At 42.2% G+C, this 23,350-nt stretch overlaps 2 protein-coding genes across 2 annotated transcripts; both read right to left on the reverse strand.

Moving 5' to 3' along the window:
* Positions 1-364: 364 nt before the first annotated feature.
* Positions 365-3,217, reverse strand: LOC134448111 (zinc-binding protein A33-like). The gene is made up of 3 exons (XM_063197868.1): positions 3,185-3,217; positions 2,450-2,495; positions 365-915 (listed from the first exon to the last, which is right to left on the reverse strand). Exons 1-3 carry the CDS (start codon positions 3,215-3,217, stop codon positions 365-367), a joined length of 630 nt encoding a protein of 209 aa, XP_063053938.1.
* Positions 3,218-5,760: 2,543 nt separating this feature from the next.
* LOC134447915 (NACHT, LRR and PYD domains-containing protein 12-like) lies at positions 5,761-22,517 on the reverse strand. Its single transcript, XM_063197634.1, has 19 exons — positions 22,410-22,517; positions 21,177-21,284; positions 20,287-20,430; positions 19,348-19,491; positions 18,579-18,722; positions 16,450-18,267; positions 16,073-16,246; positions 15,346-15,519; positions 14,340-14,507; positions 12,674-12,847; positions 12,242-12,415; positions 11,667-11,840; positions 9,441-9,617; positions 8,991-9,158; positions 8,595-8,762; positions 8,256-8,429; positions 7,729-7,896; positions 6,886-7,059; positions 5,761-6,073 (listed from the first exon to the last, which is right to left on the reverse strand). Exons 2-19 carry the CDS (start codon positions 21,221-21,223, stop codon positions 6,067-6,069), a joined length of 4,371 nt encoding a protein of 1,456 aa, XP_063053704.1. The 5' UTR covers positions 21,224-21,284; positions 22,410-22,517; the 3' UTR covers positions 5,761-6,066.
* Between the last annotated feature and the right edge of the window lie 833 nt (positions 22,518-23,350).

Here is a 23,350-nt window from a genome sequence, read left to right on the forward strand (position 1 = left end):
GTAGGCTATAGGTCACCAGGCTGTATCACATAGGCCTATCGTACTCATGTAGGCAAAAACAGTATCTTCTTATAAAATCTGTCCTGCACCCAAGTTTTACGGTTTTACCCTATTATACAAAAACAACACATTCCAATATGACTACAAAGCAGAACGCAAAAAACAACTCCCATCCAAACTTGTGTGACATTTCCTTGACCATTTACTTAATTGTCCATAAAGTTATACAGTTCTGGGGTGCATTTCTCGAAACCGTAGTTGTTAGCAGTTTGCAACTTGGGTAGTTGCCAATGGGAAATTGCACTGCAACCAAGAAAGTAGCTACCATAGATAGCTACTACGCTTTTGAGAAATGCACCCCTGTTTAGTTGATTGGGCAGATATGGACTGGGGAGATTACGAGAGGGGCTGAATTTTTACCTCCATCATTCGTACTAGGGCTGAAGTATGGATAGATTTTCTCAGTAAAGGGGACATTGGCAAATGAGTAGATATTATACCAGCGATCTGCATCATAAAATGAGACCAGACCTGCGTAAGAGTCCACAAACACCCCCACCCTTTGGAGCTTCCCTTTTAGGGAGAGGGGGACAGAGGGATTATTTTGAGCCTCGTAAATCCCATCTCTCAGCCATATTGTCCAGTATCCATATTTAGGGCCCAGGTTTATTTTCCCCTTCCTGTTAATGGATTCCCTGGCCACTCCTATAGTCCACCTACTCTTACCCTTAACCTGAACCTCATAGTAGAATTTACCAGAGGAGAACCCCTCTCTTCCCAACACACTGACAACCTCATTAAACCTCTTTGGAGTGTCTGAGAGATTATGTTGTGTGTCTCCACGCTTCACTTGTTTTCCGTCAGCAGACAGGATGAGATAGGGCTGGGCTGTGTCCGGATCCAGGGTCACATCCACTATTGCGCAAGGTAAAAATGAAGGTCCACATTCAGTATATTTAAGCTTTTTTTCAGTCACACTTTTACAACGTCGCTCCTAGACATATCAAATCAAATTAAAATGTAGGTATACAGTAATACACACAAAAGTATTCCATGAAAATTGGTGTTTGAATTGCATTGGCATCTTCATATTATTTTAAGCCTGATTCAACCTGTATTTCACCGTCTTTCTGTTTTACTGGGGGGAAATATATAATATTGGTGAAGATATATTTAGATATTAACACATGTACCTGCATGTTGTGTAATGGTTTTTATGTCATGTGGTTCTGAGGATGAGAATGGTGGGAAAGGTTATACAAACAAATCATGTCTTTTTTACACAGCATTCCATACAACAAACGCAGACTCCATGTGCTAAGAGAATAAGATGATGTTTTTTTTTAAATACCACTGCATGCAGTATGCTAGTACAAGATCCAATAGAATGATTGTCAGAACTGATGCTTCCCTAATGCCTGACAGCTGAGGAGTCGTGTAACAGGTTGGTGATCAACAGTCATGGGTGAGCGGTTAGGGCGTCAGACTTGCATCCCAGAGGTTGCCGGTTCGACTCCCGACCTGCCAGGTTGGTGGGGGGAGTAATCAACCAGTGCTCTCCCCCATCCTCCTCCATGACTGAGGTACCCTGAGCATGGTACCGTCCCACCGCACTGCTCCCCATGGGGCGCCACTGAGGGCTGCCCCCTTGCACGGGTGAGGCATAAATGCAATTTCGTTGTGTGCAGTGTGCAGTGTTCACTTGTGTGCTGTGGAGTGCTGTGTCACAATGACAATGGGAGTTGGAGTTTCCCAATGGGCTTTCACTTTTCACTTTCATCAACAAGCTCAGACTATATTTTAATGCAGAAGCTTGAAGCCTGCCACTGAATTGCACAGCAGGACATTTGATGAGTCTGCCACAATTGTACAATATGTAGGCTATAGAAAATGTATTGAAGGAGAATTGCATTACAATTACATTCCACTAGCTGTCTCATATCCAAAGTGACTGACAGTTATACACAGGGTAAGGGTTACAGTTCCTGGAGCAATGTGAGGTTAGGTGCCTTGCTCAAGAGCACTTCAGCCATGGATGGAGATTTAGGGAGAGGTAAGGATGGAATTTGAACCAGCAACCCTCTGATCTGAAGACCATCTCCCTAACCAATAGGCCACAGCTGCGCCATTATGTGGTCTTAGTGCAATGCAGTTCCCCTGCAACCCCATGCAGTGAGTCTGCTTGACCTCTGATGAGTAAAAGTGCCACATATAGTATAACGGACACCATTTAATTTATAGAAAATGCAGTGATGTGAAAGCCACAAATTCTCAAAAGGTCTAATAGTTACACAGTAACCAAGTACACAGTAAGTACACTATACCTGTTACTGAGACAAAGTTGGTTGCTTTGCACCTCTGCAAGACCAACTTGCCCACACATGGTAAGTGAATATAACCTATATATACCTTTCAACAGAACAAATCTGTTAATGAAATCTGATCTCACCTAGTTCACAAAGACGCCTCTGTAGTTCATCCATCCTGGTCTCCAACTGGAATTGTAGATTGGAATAAAACAGTGTGAGATATAGATCATTACATTACATTACATTACATTGCATTTGGCAGACGCTTTATAACCAAAGCGACTTTCAGAAGAGGACATAATCAAGCCAACATCACAAGCAAATACAAAGTGCACAGGAGATATACAGAACAACAAGTGCAATTACAAAGAGGGGTTAGGTTTTTTTTTTTTTTAAATAAAGAGGAAATAACGAGTACACACACACACAAACACACACTCACAAACTAAACTAAACTAAACATCATGTCAGGATTCTGCCCTATTCTATATTAATAGAATAGACCTCTGCAATGCGTGGTAGATGCATCCACAAGGAAATTGCATTCCACCAGCTGCATGTCACAGAATGTTACATATAAACATAATAAAATGTGTCTCCTCTTGACGAATTGATGTTTTGAGTCCATACCTGCACTTTCTCTGCTGTGCTGCTGTTGTATTGGAGCTGCATCATGAGCTGTAAGTCTTTTGTTTTCAAAATTGTGATGCAAAGTCCGATGGTAACACCAAAAAGAAGAACACAGACCAGCACCAAAGCAAATTTGCAGCGACCTGAGGAGAACATTTGTGCGAGTGTTTTTGAACAATAGCGTGACATAGAGTAGGAGTTAACAGTAAACATAAAAATCCTCAGATTGAAAACAATTGCCTTACGGTGTCCTCCTGAGTTATCTTGGGTTTTTCCATTCTGAGTCCGCTGCTGACATCCTTCAGGAGCCTTAGTCATACAAATGTTTTCAGCTGTGCTACTAGATGGTGTTGTGGTGTTCTCAAAATCTGTGTTTTCATAAATGTCATCAGACATGTTTGTCTCTGTGTGTGTTTGGTCTCTATGAAGCGTGAAGGTGCTCTGGTGTGGGTAGGTAAGATGGTCCTTTATACATATACGTAGGTGTAGTGTGAACGTGTCAGCAAACCTCTCAAGAGGAAGTCAAAGCCACTAAATTGGGCACTTCATCACTTCATTCATTATTTTGCATGTCAAACGTGTCATGAAGGAGGAAATATGCATGAAACTTCGACTTCTCTCAGTGTTGTAATTTTGAATGTGTGAGTGATTGATGATTACAATTTAAAATACAAAATAAATTACAGAGATACAAAGATTTAGATTTTTTAGCATTAGTAATGCCTTACTCAGATTCAAACAGATTAGGCATGCAATATAATCTAGGCCTATATGTAATATATTTTATAGAGAAATCAGCATATACACCCCCCACCCCCATTCTTGTGTTTCTGCAGAGTCCAGCTACAAAGATTATAGTGTCTTATTATTTAAATTATGTAACATTGTGAACATTTCACGATGAACTTTGTAAATGGTGCACACGTTATGCAAGGTAATACCTGTATAATCATTCCAAATAAGGCCAGTAATTCTTTGTGATGCTTTGTTTCTCAGACACTTTGCTGAAAAAAGAAACACTTCGCATTGAAGAAACGTATTTGGTTAACATACGAAACGCATTTGTGGTGAAGTACAAGTCAAAAGGAGAACACTAATTGTGTAGGCCTACTTCCTGCTCTCCCTCCACATCAGTGTGCAGATGGATCTAAAAAAGAAACTCATCTGAGCTATACCTTCATGAGGCTGTTTGTACAAATAGTGAACAACTAGAAAAACACTAACTCAGTCATGCATCTAACTCAGCTGCAGCCACACACAATTATTGTAAGAGCAAAACCAGAGTTGCATAGTAACAAAGTTAAAATAAAAGTACTCAACTTAAGTATTAAAATCCAGTACCTGTGCTTTATTGGAGTATTATTTTTTTCCCCTTACTTCCATGTTTGCTTCACTATATACTGTATTTACGATTAATTTAATAATTTTACTTCAATACATTTTTTATATACTGAAATAGTTTATGCAAAGTCTGTGGCCGTGGTTAACCTGTTTATGTGAGAGCCCCTTGTCTTTATGAGAATGATGCATCTGGGCTGTTGTTTGATAACTTTGATAACTTAGTAATGTTTAAAACGATTCTACTTGTACTTTTAATTTTACCTCCAAGCTAGCAGTTAACATTGATTCCAGCTGGCAACTAACTGGTCTCACAAGACTCAATGTTAACTGCTAGCTTGGAGGTAAAACTTGCACTGCCATACCAGAGAACGGTTGAAAGTACAGAACAACGGTCAAACCATATTATTTAAGTCAAGGGGAGGTGTAAAATAAGCTTATATCCAAAAATGGTACAGTATCACTTTAAGAAGTGCAAGTAGATGTGTTAGAAATACTTCTGTAGTACTGAAAGCAACAGTGATTAAGAAACTGCTACTCAGTATCACTTTAAGTACATGACATTTTGATTACTTTTGTACTGGTATTAGAAGACCACTTCTACTTCTGCTCAAGTCAGATTTTTGATATAGTATTTGTTCTTCTACTCCTCTCCTCCAGTCCAGTAGGCTACTTATACATCACTGGCAAAAAACATGCTATTTTCACACAATCGATCGATGATTATAATAGGCCTTGTGTTCATAACAAGTAAATCTCACAGCAAACCGGTAAGTGTGCTAAGCAAACGAAGCAAGATCTATTTGAAGCTATTAGAGGAAGCCAACTCGTATACTCAGTATCTGCATGTGCTCACATAAACTTTCAGTACGTAAGAGATCAGACATTTTTATGTTTGTGGTTAGACACAAGCAGTTGCAGTGTGTAGCAAGATTATTAATTATGTGCTTTCTGTTCTACCTCCATACATGGCTGGATTGGCTACAGGGCATACTGGGAATTACCCCGGTGGGCTGTGGATGATTTTGGCCTGGCCTCCCCTCAATGATCTGTCCTCATGTCACTTCAACAGGCCTTTCCGAGATTTTGGCTAAAAAGTTGCTTGAAAAGAGAAAAAACTTTTCTTCACCAAGGCACTCCAAAAAGTATAGTTAAATATGTCTTTATTATTATGACATGTCCATTAAGGACTTTAAAATTGCCCTCGAGTAGCGGCAGTTGAGCCTTCTTCAGGGCATGACAAATGACATTTTTAACTATACTTTTTGGAGTTTAATTCAGAGTCCAGGGCCGAAGTCTTTGTTTGCTTTAAATGAGTGAAGCTCTTTTGACCCTGGTTTACCTTTTGTCCTTACAATTTATTCATCCAAATGTATTGATTGCTCAAATGGAGTCATCTCAAAACCTGCTAAACCTTCAAATGAAATAACCCAATATTATTTCATCTTAAGGCTAATGACCAACAGACACATACTATATACAGTATATATACATATAGATAATTTGTATTCTAATAGTGGAATATTTATCAACATTGCAGTAGATCCACAAGTACAGGTAACAAAAATACACAGTCTGTCAGGAGGACCATGCATGAACGGACAGATAAAGATGCAATCCACAGAATTTGTAACATTTTAAATAAAGACAGAGTAGGACATTTCAGAAAATTGGACAGTCTAGGAGCAACAGATTAAATGTTAAGAATGTGAAATGAGGCGTGTTTCGTGCGACAGCTCTATGTTTTTCTTGGTCCAGAATCCTCATTTTCCCTTCTCGTCTCCATCTCCTACAAGCTGCCACAGGAAACAAAAACACAATACAACACATTTGTTTGATTAGCACTGCATTTACAACGCAAGTGCCATTAGACTTATGCCTCTTTTGTTTCTGGTAGGCCTACAGCTCGACACAGTGCGATTCGGCCGCCTCTTTTCGCTTTACAATTGAGCTGTGTTGTGCCTATTCGAAAAGCAGAAAGTGGAGGCTGAGTCACGCTTTGTCGGGCTGTAGGCCTACCAGAAAACCGGCAGTGGAATAGAGACAATAGTGTACTGTATACTGTATGGGCCTATTGGGGTTTTGCATGCTTTGGGTAGGGTCAGGGTACACACTCACAGGGCTCACATCAGGGCTAGTTGGGGTGCAGTACTATAGGCAGAAACACCCATACAGCCATACATCTGGCAATAACACTGAGCAATCTTACGACCCTAACCAAACCCAAGTGCAGGGCCGGATTAATGCACAGGCTAGATATGACTGCAGCCTAGGGGCCCCAACCTGCCAGGGGGGCCCTGGTTGGCAGATGACAGAATTGTGACAAAATGCGACATTGGAAATTGTATCTGTGGTGTTCAGTACAGTTGGAAGACATGTTACACTCAATTCCTAGCTCGTAATTATGACACTGTCTATGTAAATTTGTCACAGAATTTGCCTTCTGAGATTGCCCACAGCAACCTGTAGCCAAGGGGCCCCAGGGCATCTTAATCCGGCCTTGCCCACATCTGCACAACACTCCCAATCTTCTGTTCAATTAAGTATGCTGGGTAGCTTCACTTCGATTCTACAGCCAATACAGTATACTCAGCATTGTGTCACCCACCTCAGTATGTCTACTGCACAGAGTGGATCCTTTTGCAGAGCCTGCAGCAGCGCCCTCCCCTGCTTGCCGGGAGCATTGCGAGTGAGGTCCAGCTGCCGTAGATGACCAGGGTTGGAGCTCAGGGCAGCGGCCAGGAAACAGCAGCCCACCTCTGTGATCTTACACTCAGCCAAGCTGGGGAGGGTGTGGAGGGGGGCATTGGAGAAGACATTTTATTTGATCAATTACATCAGGACTCGTCGTTTCCCCAAAACATTTCAGTAGTACTTAAGCCTAAGTAGTCCTTGAGGTGCCCCCTTGGCAACATATCATATCACTAAAAGTTTACAATACAATATAATACAATACAATACAATAATTGTATAGGCCAATATACAATATTTTTTCTTGCACATACAAATAAAATGCTTGTGCGAAGTGCACGTGTGAAGTAAAATAGTGTGTGTATAAACTTTTATTTTCTAATATATTTCTAACATATTGCCAAAGGGACACCTCATACTTCAGTACTCCTTGGGCTTAAATACTACCGAAGAGTTCTTGGAAAGGCAGCCCGGGCCAGGATACTTTTATTGTCACACATGAGCACATAATCAGATATGATGAACCTGGGATGTCTGGCTTTGACTGGATTACTAAAGCATCTGTCTGCCTGGTGTTCAGCAGGCTACCCTGGTTAGCGATGAACACATTTGGACACAGTTACCCTTACACACACACACACACACACACACACACACACACACACACACACACACACACACACACACACACACACACACACACACAACATCATGTGCATATACTGTAAAGGTGCACACACACACACAGACACACACGCACCTCAAGACCTCCAACATGCAGGTGGGAAGTTGCAGCTCCATACACAGGCTCTTCAATCCAGAGTCACGCAGGTCATTGCAGCTGAGGTCCAGCTCCTTCAGGTGGGGGCTCGTCAGTACACGTGCCAGGGCCACACAGCAGCTCTCCGTCAGGTTACACTCACTCAACCTCATGACGTACGTAGGAGAGAAAAAGACAGATAAACACCCACACATGTTTGGTTCCATTTTAGTTTCAATTTTAGTCTGTGTATACTTTGTACATGACAGTTTGGGGGCCATGAAATGTTCTTTACATTACATTAGGCACGTGAGGTTTTTATCCAGAACTACTTACAATCAAGGACGAAATCATGGCATACAACACAGTAAATATGTACAAAGAACAAGTGCAAATGCCAAGTGTTTTTGGGATGTTCTGTGTGTGTGTGTGTGTGTGTGTGTGTGTGTGTGTGTGTGTGTGTGTGTGTGTGTGGGTGTGTGGGTGTGTGCGTGCGCGCGCGCACCCGTGTGTGTGTGTGTACTCACTTGAGGGTGTGTATGTGGCAGTTCTGGTCAATGATGGCTGAGGTGAGTGTTAGCAGCCCTTCGTCTAGTGGACCATTCCCACTCAGATCCAACTCCCTCAGGGGACCAGGGTTCTCTCCCAGGGCACTGGCCAGAGCAGCACAGCCCTCACTTCTGATGTTATTATTGTACAACCTGAACACACACACAGATATGAGAGAGAGAGAGAGAGAGAGAGAGAGAGAGAGAGAGAGAGAGAGAGAGAGAGAGAGAGAGAGAGAGAGAGACACTTAGCTAGACTTCATAACAGTAGACCATATATGACGTCAGGGTAACAGCCCCAGACAGAATCTCGCTCACCTCAGGAACTGCAGCTGGCATTGGGGCTTCCCCATAGCGTTAGTGATTAGTTGGAGGCCTTCATCGTCCAGCTCGCAGTGACTCAGATCCAGCTCCCTCAGCTGCCCCTCACCCAGAGCTACTGACAGCCTCTCCAGGTGCTTAAACCGGGTTTTTTTCTCAGACAACCTGGAGAAGAAGAAACACAATGGAAAAACCCCACAGGATAACATGGGAATCATTTTGGGTTGTGCTCGCAAATACAATTAAACAGAATGATAGTTTGGTACCTGTATGTGAAATAAATTGTACCTGAAATTATTGATGTAATAAACTAAAATGTAAATGATTAAAAATGAAAACCACTTTGATACACTGGCTGATTTGATAAACAAAACGGCGTTGACTAATAAATACTTGATGTGTGGCGTGTGGAGTGTTGAGCCAGAGTTTGTGAGGAGACAGGATTCCTCGTGCCCCAGTTTATTCCCTGTCAGGTCCAACATCTTCAGGGGGCACTTTCCAGACTGCCACACTTCTGCCAATTGTGCACATGCCTTTCCTGTAATGCCACATTCGGAAAGCCTGAAAAAGGATCACATCATCACAACATCGAATGACTTCTTCGTTCAATTTTCACTATCAATTTTAAATTAATTTTTAAAAACTGTGACATATTTAATTCATTCAATTAGAATTTGAAACTTCTCAAAATTTCAATCAGCAACAATACTTAATACTAACTCAGTAAACTAATATCTGCTGAGAAATAACCAATGATACATTTGCTAATAAAAACCTACAATTAACTATAACATCATCTACGTGGTAAAACACACAACGGACGTCGATCTGTTGTTAGCTCACATCAGGGTCTGCAGTTTGCAGTTTGGTTCTGTCAGGACAGGACAGAGAGCCTGTAAGACATCGTTTCCCAGCTCGCGGTTTTTACTCAGGTCCAGGTGCTTCAGGCGTGTGCTGGAAGACCCCAGAGCCAGGGCCAGTGCTACACCACCCTCCTCTCCAATCTCACAGTCAGACAGTCTGGGGCAGCACAAACATGGTTTAACATCCAACATTGCATATTACTGATATACTGCAACATACCACTAGTCTGTATGGCAACTCCAACTAAATGTTAATAAATCATAAAACCCTTAATATGCTTCCTTGAAACACTTAAAAAGAATAATCCAATTGAAACTGTAATGCACACTGTATGGTACACATGTGAGTGATTCTACGATTCGACGGATTTTATTTGGCAATTCCACTAACTATTAACTGCATCCAATGATTATTTGGACATTAGAAAACATTTATCTTTCATATGATACAGAAAGTGTAGACATGGCATTATTTCCCTCAGCAAGAATGAATATTTAATACTGGTTTTGGGCGTTTTCATGCAGTCCTGTTTTCCAAATGTCAGATTCAGTCTTCATATTAGCATGTAAAGAAACTTGTTTTGCCCAAGACGATTGCAAATGTTGATTCACAGTAATCATCACAACATGACAAAACTGTCAGAAAGACCACTGTGCTTTCCATTATACATGAAATTTGCCATTTTGTGTGTGTCCACGAAAACTGTGTTAACCGTGTCTCGGTCTGAAAACCCCTCCATAAATCAGTAATGGTTTGGTCTTAGGCCATACGAATAACATCACGTGATGTCATAACCTCTTTGGCAGGATATGGGAAGACTTTTTGGTAAGTTTTGAGCTCCATCCTTCCATAATTTAATCCATTCTTTTTCATGTTCTCATAGCGGGAAAATTGCTTGTCAACTGTGTTATCAACATATTCATAAGAATCCGAATTAGAAATCACATGTAGAAAAACACAGATAAAGCATACAGATACATGAATTGATTAAGGTGTTGTGGTGGAACTTCTGAGGTCCTCAGTTAGCACAACACCATTAAAATGGCTGAAATGTCAACCGTGTTACCGTCAATGGTGTTACAATTAGCTATGACAGTCAGGGTTGCCAGATGAGGCTGATGATTTCCAGCCCAAAAAATGTTCAAAATCTGCCTAGAAGCACAAAATCCCGCCCAATTCTATTGATTTCTATGGCAAAAAGTGGGCAGGTTTTTCTGATAAATGCCATTTTTACCCGCACACGGCCATCCTAAGCAGCCCAATTGGGTGGGAACCAGCCCAATCTGGCAACACTGATGACAGTTGAGGAGGAGTATGTTTTTGCCAATTTATCTCCATATTGACAGACAAACAAACAAAATAATTTGTGTTCTAGGGAGATGGGTTTGTCTGCTCTGTTTTTTCTCCTAAAAAAGTGCCGACTTGTTCCCCTGCACTGTTGACCGTAACACAGTTGAGTAACACGGTTGACTGTTTTGAAAGTGTTTTTGAGCTATTGATCCCTCATGTGTTGGAAAAATCCTATGAACAGACACTAGGGATTATCTCTTGAGAAGGAAGTCTTGTGTAAGGAGGGTGACTAAATTCAAATCAGACGTTACAGGGATTTATAATGAAAAATGTGTCAGTCTGTATCACAGCGAATCATAAAATCCTACTTATGAAGCTCAACAATCACATTTTCTATATCAGTTGCAAAGATTAATGACAACATTATTGCTAAGGGACATAAGCACTTTCAAACGTGTATTGTTTCAACTCTGTAGTATTTTTATTTATGTTTGAAATGACATAGTATTTGTCCATAACACTGTTGACAAAATAATTAAGCAAATGTTCGCTTTCATTAGAATATTTATCAAATGATTTAAGATTAAGCTTGGCAATTTGTTTGTTTGGAAACTTAAATATATACACTATGTAAACATCTAGGTCATTTAGTTGAAAAAAATACTGATAATTGACATTTTGCTTTTGCCAAAAGTGTAGGCGAATCGTAGAATCACTCATGTACTGTAAATGTAAAAAACATGCTTGCTTAAAAAATATTATCACAGTATGATTTCTATGTGGAGTATGATTACCTGAACCAGTGAATGGTTAATATATGTGACAGCAACAAATACAGGCTACATATGTATAAAAATAAACAATATGATTACAATAACATAATCCCAGTTTGATTGCTGTGCTGAGGATATTCACCTTAACCTTTCCAGAGTGCAGTGGGGACTGGCCAGAGCAGCAGCGAGAGTCTTGGCTCCTGAGTCACCAAGCCGGTTACGACTCATGTCCAGCTCTTTCAGACAGGAGGAGTCCACACTGAATACCACCTCCACATATGAGCAGCTCCACGCTGTCAGATCACATTGGCACAAGCTGAGGAACAAAGTATTAATGCAGAGGTCATCAGCTTGTCTGTCGGTCTGTCCATCCGTCTGTCTATCTGTCTATTGTCACAGACACCCATCCATCCTGTCCCTATATTTAGTTAATAATGTATCTTTTCATCCCTCTCCTCCCTACCTCCCTGCCTCCATCTGTCCATCCAGTCTGTCTCTCACATGCCTTAGTATTGTCATCTGCCCCCCTGCAATATGTGCAGTACTTTTTTACATAATGTAAGCCATGTTGTAACCACAGATGTATAATAAAGTAACTTAAAATACCTAACACTCCCACTCACACACAAATACCTTTAGAAAACACTTTCATGAATATGGCTTAAAAAAGCCATTTGTTACACTTGCATGGAACCTCACTGTGTCAGTCTCACTTACTTGAGTTTGACCATCTTGCTGTCCTCTTCCTGCAGGGAAGTGCAGAGGACTTGGACACCCTCGTCTCCAAGGTTATTACCGCTGAGGTCGAGCTCTCTCAGGTGGGCTGGGTTTGACCTCAGCGCAGCGGCCAGGGCCGAGATACCCTCCGCGGTGATGTCACAATGTGAGAGGCTACAGAGCACAGAGACTCAAGAGTTTAGGGGACTGGACACACAGTCACTATTCAAGTAGCACCGAATTGTGCTTCAATGTGGTTCAGAACATCTAAGAACAGCAATGTGCATGTCACTGCCTATTTGCATTACTGGACTCTATTTGAATGGTGATTGAATAGGTCGTCAAAGTTTTGAAGCTCGTCATGCAAAATTTGACAACTGAGGGTGAAAATCTTCCGAAGGCCCCGAAAATAAATAATGAACAGTCCCTCACCTCAGCACACGCAGTTTGCATTGTGGAGACTGAAGTGAAGAGCAGATTGTGTTTAAGCCTGAATCCTCTAAAGGGTTGAAGTTGAGGTTCAGTGTTGAGAGACTACTCGTCTCTGAGCGCAAGACCCCAGCCAATGCATCACAGCTTCCTTCTGGCAAATCACATTTACTCAGCCTGAAAGACAAAACAAAAAAGCCACTCATTAAAAAAGTAATTCATTAGGCATGCTTAAAGGGGCATTCCACCGGTGGAGACATGAATATGTTACTGAAAGTGGGTCATATGTATAGTAGAATAGTAACATACATTTCTAATTTGGTGCCTTCTTGGCCAAGAAAAGGCAGAAAATGACTTTTTAGTGCTTGTGGATTTGTGACAACAATCCCCATAATGCACTGCAATGCTCAAGTTCCACAGGCCACACCCAGTTATTTGGGACTCTATGCATCATCCCTCCCTCAGCTTGCAGGTCATTAGACAGCTTGCCAACTTCCCAAATCAAAATAAAAAAGTGAAAAAAACAATACACAAAGAACATTGACAATAAAACCACAGCTACAATTATTAGAAGACCACAGCCGCGATGCTGGAACAATTTGTTACAGAGAGCAAGACATATTGTGTTCCTCATTTATGCCCTGAGGCTCCACTGAATTTAGAGTATGAATCCAAAATGCCTTTCCACAAAGCCTCTCTGTCTAATTGTCTGCAATCTTGTCCTGGTGTTGGGGGGTGGGGTCAATTACCTGCAATGAGATGAGACCAATTTAGCCAAACCAAGTGGGATCACCTGTGAATGTCAAGTCCTGAAATGTGTGTCTCTCTCTTGCTATCATTTGACTCTGAAGAAGGTGTAGCAACACCGAAACGTTGGTCGTTGGTTTTGGTCGACAAAATAAAGTCTTGAAAACTAAGCTGCAGTGTGCTCCAGCTTCTCCTTTCCAGCTATGCCAGTGACTTACTGGCAGTGTTGCCAGATGAGGCTGATAATTTCCAGCCCAAAAAATGCTCAAAACCCGCCTGGAAGCACTAAATCCCGCCCAATTCTATTGATATCGATGGGAAAGATTGGGCGAGTTTTCCTGTAAAATGCCATTTTTACCCGCAGACGGCCATCCCAAGCAGCCCAATTGGGTGGGAAACAGCCCAATCTGGCAACACTGCTTACTGGAGCCTCAATGCCAGTGATTTCAAAAGCACTGGGACACTGATCTGTGATAGGTCTGTTAGAGCATTAGGTCCAACCCCCTATGGCCGGGGTTGAAAAGGTGGGAAAAAGGCTTGTAGTCTCAACAGAAATCCACCTCTTTTACACTTCCTATGTCGATGATGCAAAATGACCATTTTTACATCATTGACAGAGGAAGTGTTAAGAGATGAATGTGGATTTCTCCAATCTCAGGGGGAATTGAGAGATTTTTGAAAGACCATTCAAAAGTATGACTGGGTGTCTATCAATGGAAAGCCTAATGCAAAATGGGTGGAGTGTCCCTTTAAGGTATTAAAAAAGTCATCATTCAGCCTGCAATACACAACACGTAGAATATGTACAATGATGCAGTGTATGGAACTTGTTACTGAATCACAACTGCTATTGACTATGAAACATCCAACACATTCAAAGCAAAAACCATACAAGTTTAAATGACACTGAAATGCAGCTCACTTTAATGACTGGACTTTGCTGTGTGGCAGTGCATCACAGATCATCTCTATCCCCTTCTGTGAGGGCTCGTTCTCACTCAGGTCAAGCTCCCTCAGCTGGGAGGAGGCGGATTTCAGAACAGATGCCAAATACTCACAGCTCTCTTCTGTGATCGCACACCTGGACAGTCTGCAGACAACAGCATATTATACCACTATAATGTACATTACATACAGTATATATTAAATAAGCTATTATATTATCTTACACTGTGGTTAAGCTTATATACTATATCTGTATATAACAACTATTTATGTAAAATGATTAATGTGAGATGTAATAAAGTAAGCTTGAATATTACTTCTTTACTACTTTAACATGGGTATTGTAGAACTTCAATTTTGTTCATTGAATAAGCAGCGCTAATATTAGCTTCATGCACACACAAACCAAACTTCATGACATGTATCGGCACCGAATGCTGATGGGAATTGAGATTGCCAAGACACGTGACAAATGAGTCGGAAACACCTTTTGCCCCAATCTTTGGCAAATCAAATTCTAGCGCTTGTTAGAGAGTGGCCTTGATCCGCCAATCCTCGTCGGAAAAAACAGACCTAAAGGTCAATTCTGTTGGGGCAATGACGTCACGTTGGCAATCTCTATTGCAAATATACAGTAGCTGGCTTCAGCATAGAGGCTTTAGTCACAGACGGGGGTTAGGTCTGCAATTCACCTTTTGTGGAGGCTCCGGAGGTTCCCTTTCTGTTTGCCATTTTTGTTGTAGTGACTTGTGATTACCTCAGTTTATCTGCTCCCCTGCTCTGCCCCTGGCCTTCTTACATGGTATTATACTACATTATACGACTTCCAGTACTTTCCCTTGGACTCTGAACCTTGCCTGTTCTTTTAATCAAATTGAATGAACTAATAATAAAAAAATGACTCCAACTCTTCCTCTGCATGACAGTGTGCTTACTCTCAAAGGGATATGCAGTGGAGCTCATTTGTTTTTGCCTATGCTTACTTTAGTACTTCCAGAGTACACTCGGGCTCCTCTAAGGCAGAGCAGAGCAGCTGAACTCCCTCATCCCCAGGGATGCTCCTGCCCAGGTCCAGTCTCCTCAGGTGACATGGGTTGGCCTTCAGGGCAGAGGCCACTGACCCAAATGCATTCTCCCTCAACTCACAGTCTGCCAACCTGCACAATTTGCCATGCACACCCACACACATACACACCAACAGATTTGTGGGCACGCAAGATTTACATTCATTATGTATCTTATTGTATTTAATTTATATATTCTATAGTATACAGTTCCTCCATCAAGTGAAATGTGTGCTCAATCGCACTCAAGTGAGATGGTTACGCTAAGCTTTTTCACTAGGAGCATATGAGCTCCTAGATGAAACAAATTAGGAACACAGTTAAAGATTTAGGAGCACCGTGAAATTTCATGACAAAATTTCATTATTAACGCACAGACACATACTGTAGAGAGAGTATACATTTTCCACACACACATACACATTCTATATGAGGGGCGCAATTAAAAGTCACAGAGGGCCAGGTTTTGATAGTTCCACCCAGTAAAAGGGCTGAACAACATATATTACACATTTATATCTATATTCACATTCATTACACATTCATTTCTATATGCAGCCATATGTCTCCCCACTGATATTTCAATTAAGGCCTACACAGCAGGGTCTATAGGACTCAGTAATTTTTCTGATGCATCCCACCTCACCTTAATGTGCGCAGCATACAACGAGGCTCCTTAAGGCCGGCACAGAGCTGCTCCACTCCTGAATCATACAGTTTGTTGGCACTCAGGTCCAGGATCCTGAGGCAAGAGGATGGTGAACACAGCACTGAGGCCAGCACGGTGCAGCTCCGCTCAGTCAGATTGCATTTATCTAGCCTGAAGGCAAGAATTACAACACAAGGGTTACTTACAACTTCACGAATTTTACAAACTTACATGAGTGTAGTCTGACATTTTTTTCTTCTTTTTTGAAATTCCAACCTTGACTACATCAAACTGACCTGTTTGAACACTATGGCATACAAAAAGCATGTGTATTGCGAACTTAAAAGACAACAAAGAAAGTTGGATCCAATCACCTGGCCTCCCTGCACGCCTTCACACAAGGCAGCAGGTAGAGCAAAGCCTGGTCAGACCTGCAGTACTTCTTCAAATCCAACACCTCAACCTCCTCGTCCTTCTCTGAGGTCAGCAGCACAAAGGCCAGTGCAGACAATTGCGCTGGTGACAGACGCACCCTAGTAACACAGCCCGAGCCCAGGTAGGTGTGTATCTCTCGCATCAGGGAGAGCTCTTTAAGCTCGCTGAGACAGTGGAAGAGGTTGATGGCCTTGTCCGTGCTGGGGCTCTGCCTGATCTTCTGCTTGATGTACTCCGACGTCTCGTCTCGCCTGCTGCAACTGCTCAGGGTCACCACCTGGGGAAGCAGGCATTGCAGGAGTACCTGTGCAGAGTCCAGGGAGAGGCCCAGAAGGAAGCGCAGGAACAGGTCCAGGTGTCCGCTCTTGCTCTGCAGCGCCTCGTCCACCGCACGCCTGTGGATGTCAGCCAGACTCTGGGCGTTGCAAAGGTACCTGGCACACGGATGAGTGGCGATGTCTTTCTTGGAGTCTTGCTGCATGAAGGAGACTTGCAGGAACAACGCAGCGAGGAACTCCTGTATGCTCAGGTGCACGAAGCTGTAGAGCCTCCCATGGTTCAGTCCGGGCTCCTCTCTGAAGATCTGCGTGCACACTCCCGAGTACGCCAGCGCCTCCTCTGGACTAATGTCGCATTGCGCCAGGTCCTTCTCGTAGAAGATGAGGTTGCCCTTGTCGAGCTGTTGAAAAGCCAGTTTGGCTAGTTTGACAATAATTGTCCCGTCACAGTCATTACAGCCTGGTCCCTCTGCGTACTTCTCACGTTTGGTCCGTGTGATAGTGATGAGGAAGTGTGTGTACATCTCAGTGAGTGACTTGGGAATATCTCCTTCCGCCGCACAAGAGAGTATCTGGCGTAATACAATGGCAGCGATCCAGCAAAACACTGGAATGTGACACATGATGTGGAGGCTCCGCGAGGACTTCACGTGCCTCACAATCTTCTCACACAGGTCAGACTCCGGAACTTTCTTCTGGAAATAAAGCTCCTTCTGGCTGTTGCTGAACCCGTGGATCTCTGTAAGCAGGTCCACATAGTCCGAGGGGATCTGGTGGGCAGCGCTCGGGCGAGAGGTCACCCAGACGCTAGCAGATGGCAGCAAAGTGCCCATCAGGAGGCTGGTCAGAAGGACATCCACTGGACATCTTACAGTGACATCATGCACTGCAGTTTTTGTGTTGAAGCTCAGTGGAAGACGACACTCATCAAAGCCATCAAAAATGAAGACGATTTTGCATGGGTTGGTTTGAAGGAACTCTTGCAGCTCTGAAATAAGTACTTCTGTCAGTGGGATGAAGTGCTGGAGGAGGCTGAGCAAGCTGTGTGTTGTATCCATCAGCAGGTTAAGCTCTCTGAAGGACAGTGGGAGTATCATGTGGATGTCTTGATTCACCTTTCCCTCAGCCCAGTCCAGGATGAACTTCTGCACAGTGATGGTTTTGCCGATGCCGGCGACTCCTCTTGTCAGCACCGTTCTGACAGGCTTGTCGGCTTCCAGCTTAAAGATGTCATTGCAGTGCACCAGTCTATCTGCATCCGCAGGCCTCTTTGATGCCATCTCGATGTGCCTGATCTCATGGTGTGTGTTCACGATGTCGCTGGTGGTGTCCTGTGCAATGTAGAGCTCTGTGTAGATGTCGCTGAACAGTGTGGGCTTTCCCTCAACAATGTTTCCCTCGTACACACACTCAAACTTCTTCCTCAGGGAGGACTTTAGATGCTCACTAAACTCTAACAGCTTGGAAGCCTTTGGACAACTGTAATACAATAAATAGGAAAAGAAGACAAATTCAATAGTTGAACAGATTTATATTCATTATAATATATCAATTGTCCTTTAGGGACAAAGTTGAAAGTTTAAATTTGATGTATTCAGTTGGCATATGCAGAAAATGGTTAAGGCAGGAAGACATTTATAAGGCTCTCTCTCTCTGTGCGTGTGTGTGTGTGTGCACATGTGCTGCTCTTGAGAAAACTAAGAACTGTATCAGTAAATACTGCGAGTTAGTAAAAGGGTTGTTATTTAGACTCTAATATGTCAACTGTATCGCAAGTGATCTCTTCTCACCTCTGCGGTGCTGTGAGTTTAGCCAGGCCCAAATCATCTTGAGGTACCACAACATGCTCCTTAAAGTTGACTGGTTTATCCATGGAGCGATCACTACTATCAGAGTCACAGCTGTGCACGGGGGAACCAGATCTCTCCTGATTCCTACAAATTCAGTTAACGACAGAAACACAGAAACTTACTGCAAGGAGTGTGCATTTGTTGAATATAACAAAAAAAATTCTACTAAGCGCACATATAGTCAAATTTGTCAGTAGGCCTAAATATGGGAAAACTGGAGTTTAACTTCTTGAGTCCAATGCAAGATAATGCAAAAAATAATGCTGAAATGCTTTGTTCTTTTCTTACATGTACTTGTTTGTGCACATTGATGTCTGTTGATCATCTTGATGTGCAAAAGCATTTGTCCTGAAGTTGATGGGTTTATCCATGGAGCAAGCACTCTTATCAGACACAGCTGTGCACAGGAGAACAAGATCTCTCCTCATATCTACAAATACAGATTAAGAAAGGAAGACAGTAGCCTGAGTGCCATCGACTTCTAGACACACTTGTAACTCTGTGTGTGTGTGTGTGTGTGTGTGTGTGTGTGTGTGTGTGTGTGTGTGTGTGTGTGTGTGTGTGTGTGTGTGTGTGTGCGTGTACGTGTCTGTCTGTGTCTGTGCTCTTGAGAATAGCAAGAACTGTATCAGTAAATACTGCGAGTTAGTAAAAGGGTTGTTATTTAGACTCTAATATGTCAACTGTATCGCAAGTGATCTCTTCTCACCTCTGCGGTGCTGTGAGTTTAGCCAGGCCCAAATCATCTTGAGGTACCACAACATGCTCCTTAAAGTTGACTGGTTTATCCATGGAGCGATCACTACTATCAGAGTCACAGCTGTGCACAGGGGAACAAGATCTCTCCTGATTCCTACAAATTCAGTTAACGAAACACAGACACTTACTGCAAGGAGTGTGCATTTGTTGAATATAAACAAAACAATAGGCTTCTTGCTGCATATTTCTGGAAATTTGTACAAAGGCCTAAATATGGGAACACTATTTGAATTTCTTGAGTCAAATGCAAGATAATGCAAAAATTAATGCTGCGATGCTTAGTTCTTTTCTTACATAGTGTGTGTACAAATTGATGTCTGTTGATCATCTTGATGTGCAAAAGCATTTGTCCTGAAGTTGATGGGTTTATCCATGGAGCAAGCACTCTTATCAGACACAGCTGTGCACAGGAGAACAAGATCTCTCCTCATATCTACAAATACAGATTCATTAGTTCACTTCACTATCTGAAATTTGGATTAATCATTCTCACTGGAGAACGGACTTCCTGTGATAGTGCGGCTCTCGCAGCAGAATGGCTGTCCACGCAGTGAACCGATCATCACAAGTGCTTCACGGGGTCCGCACGCGCGGACCACTGCACTCAAGAAGCTGAGATAGTTGGATTACGCGGCGTATGGGGTGAGATCGCTGGCCGTGGTGCTGAAGTACTGCCACGGCTTTCGTTTTTAGAAAATGTGCATTGAAGGCATGAAGACAGACACATGTATAACTCTCTCGCTCTCTCTTTCCCTATGTGTGTGCGTGTGCACGTGCGCTGCTCTTAAAAAAGGCAAGAACTGAATCAGTGAATACAGCTAGTTAGTAAGACTAGGGTTGTTACTGAGCCTCTCATATGTCAACTCTATTGTAAGTGATCTCTTCTCACCTCTGCAGTGCTGTGAGTTTAGCCAGGCTCAAATCATCTTGAGGTACCACAACATGCTCCTTAAAGTTGACGGGTTTATCCATGGACCGATCACTACTATCAGAGACACAGCTGTGCACGGGGGAACCAGATCTCTCCTGATTCCTACAAATTCAGTTAACGACAGAAACACAGACACTTACTGCAAGGAGTGTGCATTTGTTGAATATAAACAAAACAATAGGCTTCTTGCTGCATATTTCTGGAAATGTCTAAATAATAATAATAATAATAATAATAATAATAATAATAATAATTTGTAAATTCCTACAAATTCAGTTAACGACAGAAACACAGAAACACAAACATGTTTGTACCACATACACATATACACATCAGGGCTTTACATTAACTTTTTGCTCACCGGCCACAGTGGCTAGTGGTTTACTAGAGTCACTAGCCATTCAGCCTTTCTACAAGCCACAGTTCGATTGTCAGTATTTTTAGATGTATTTTCTTTACCATGATACATCTAAGCTCAGAAAATGAAGTGATAAAACAAGACCATCAGTGCTATGGACATAGTGTGTTAAATGAAACTACATGTATATCAGCCAAATAGAATCTGAATGATCTTTTGTGAGCCTAAAGCCTAAATATGACAAAAGGTGCAAATACAGGATACATATGTCCCAAGAATACCCAAGAATGAGATACCAGTGTAGACATATGTGTACAGTACATGTTCTTAAAAATGCTCTCAGAGAAAACCAAGAACTCAGTGAGTGAATATGGATAGTTAGTGAGAGGTCAGATACTGTCTCTTCATTTGTCAAGTGATCTCCTCCCATCTCTGCAGTGCTGTTCTATACCCAAGCTCTCATTTTCGCTCTGCTGTACATGAGGTTCACCTGCTGGGTTTATCGCCATGGATGCCTGATGGCCCAGAGAGACTCATTTTGACGGCAAGAAGAGCCTTGGCAAAAGATGAGGACAGCACATTGGGGACTCACGCATGCCTGTGTCAGACGGAGAAGGAGAGAGAGAGAGTTTAACTAATCTTTCCAAAACAGCTCCCTCATTCAAATAAAATGCAACAATAAAGTCAGCATATTTAAGATGTATACAGAATGTATGCCATCCACATTTAAAGGTGTTTTATACATTGATGCTAAAGAAAAAGAGTTTTTCCTTCCGTGCTTTCAAGCTTGTGTATTATTGGCCATTCTTGGACTAATTTGAGAGATTTTTAATGGTCAAGGTCAGACAGATTTGTACAGGCAAAAAGTTCCCCAACTGGCTAACTTAGCCATGGTTATTGTAAACGTGTCAATTAGTGTCAGTTGTGGTTTATGGCGATGACACCTATTGTGATGACACCTACACACATGGACATGTGAAAATCTTATGTTAAACAACAAATATGGCAACACAATAATATATCATGTCATGTTGTATAGGCTAGCTATTAGTAGTGCACACATAGCCTAAGTGTTTTTTTTTAATCCTGCCTGCAGGGGGATTTCCCTCCTCCTCCCAATTGGATTCATTGCAAAGAAAAGAAATCTTAACAACCTTAATTTTCTAGTTTCAAGTAAAAACATCGAGTCAATCTTGAGTTTTAAAAAATCACATATTAACTAGTAGGCCTACTTTTGACTAAGTAAACCCAAGGCCCTCCACCACTGGCAAAACTCTAAATAGCCTAAAATGTAAAGTCAAATGTAGGCCTACTAGTCATAGGGGATTTGTACATAGGCCTACACGAATGTATGCCTATTAAGATTGACTTACTTAAAACTAGAAAAAAAATGCTTGACAAAGTAAACATCCCCAAGGGATTAAAAGCTTCTAAAGGACACTGATGGCATTCTAAATACAAAAGCAAAATGCCCATGAAAGTGAGCTTATGCTGTCACTGTGTCCGGCCCTGTGCACCTTTTGAATAGGTCTAACTAAACAGATGATGTCATTCAAACATTCCGGTGCTATAATTGGGATACAAATTAATACTTGCCAACTTTTTTATTTACAACCCCAAGGACAGGCTATATAACTCTTCATACTACAGTAGGCCTACACAATTCTGTTGTATGTTGATGCTAGTGCCAAACATTTTCCAAGCGTGACGCATAAACGCTTACCGTGCTTCTCGCTCCTCAGGCTTCGAATAGGCGCGCGCTCTCTCTGCCTCAGAGGATCATGACAAATACAAGCGGAACCTGTTTGAGAGGTACGAAGTGCGCACACGTTTCGAGTAGAGTGGGCAGTGTGGTAGCCTACTAGCCTCGCGAGCCATCCTATGTACTTCCGCCAAAGGATTGGCTCCACTACTGTAATACTGTAATACTGTAATACATATACGAAATGAAATGGTAGTATTATGGGATGGTCAGGACCAGGCTAGTAGCCTACCATGCCTGATGATGTTTTTGCTGATGTAATTTCACTTCGTGGAAACTGAAACTTTAGTTGTGAGTTATATTAAATGCAGACACAGGGTGGCGCCAACCTGTTGCATATGCGGGCTCTGTGGTAAGAATGGGCAGAGAGAGAGAGAGAGGGGGGGGGGGGGGGGTATTATGCCTCTGAGCACAAAGAGGAAGAAATCAAGTGCTACTGTCTGTGAAACAACTAGCACACAAGACAGCCACCTGCAACTCCCAAAGTGTCAGCAGGACATGGGCATTAAAGACCCCAGTTTCCATTTTTTTTAACCTCTTGCCCTCTTGCTGGCATTTCATGTCCATACTACTGTTTGAACACTAACACTGCCTCCAATTGCGGATTTTGACACTATTGCGTTTTGCACCACACAGACATAGGCCTAGTATCTGTAATTGATACATACCCACCGTGTATGCTGCTCATCACTCTGGAATCTATAGGCCTATGTTCACTGTATTATCTGTATTACCTATCGGTCTGTGCACTGGTTTCATAGCTTTTTAAATATTTGTTTTTTCTTCATTGCACCTATAAGGAGTTGCTTTTAATATCATTGTAGTCCATTGTATTCTGTTCTGTTCTATTCAGACTACAGGAGTAAGCCCTGCATTCTGTTATATAGACCTATATGATCAAC

The sequence above is a fragment of the Engraulis encrasicolus genome, chromosome 4, assembly GCF_034702125.1.
Source record: "Engraulis encrasicolus isolate BLACKSEA-1 chromosome 4, IST_EnEncr_1.0, whole genome shotgun sequence".
In the NCBI taxonomy this organism is placed as follows: domain Eukaryota; kingdom Metazoa; phylum Chordata; class Actinopteri; order Clupeiformes; family Engraulidae; genus Engraulis; species Engraulis encrasicolus.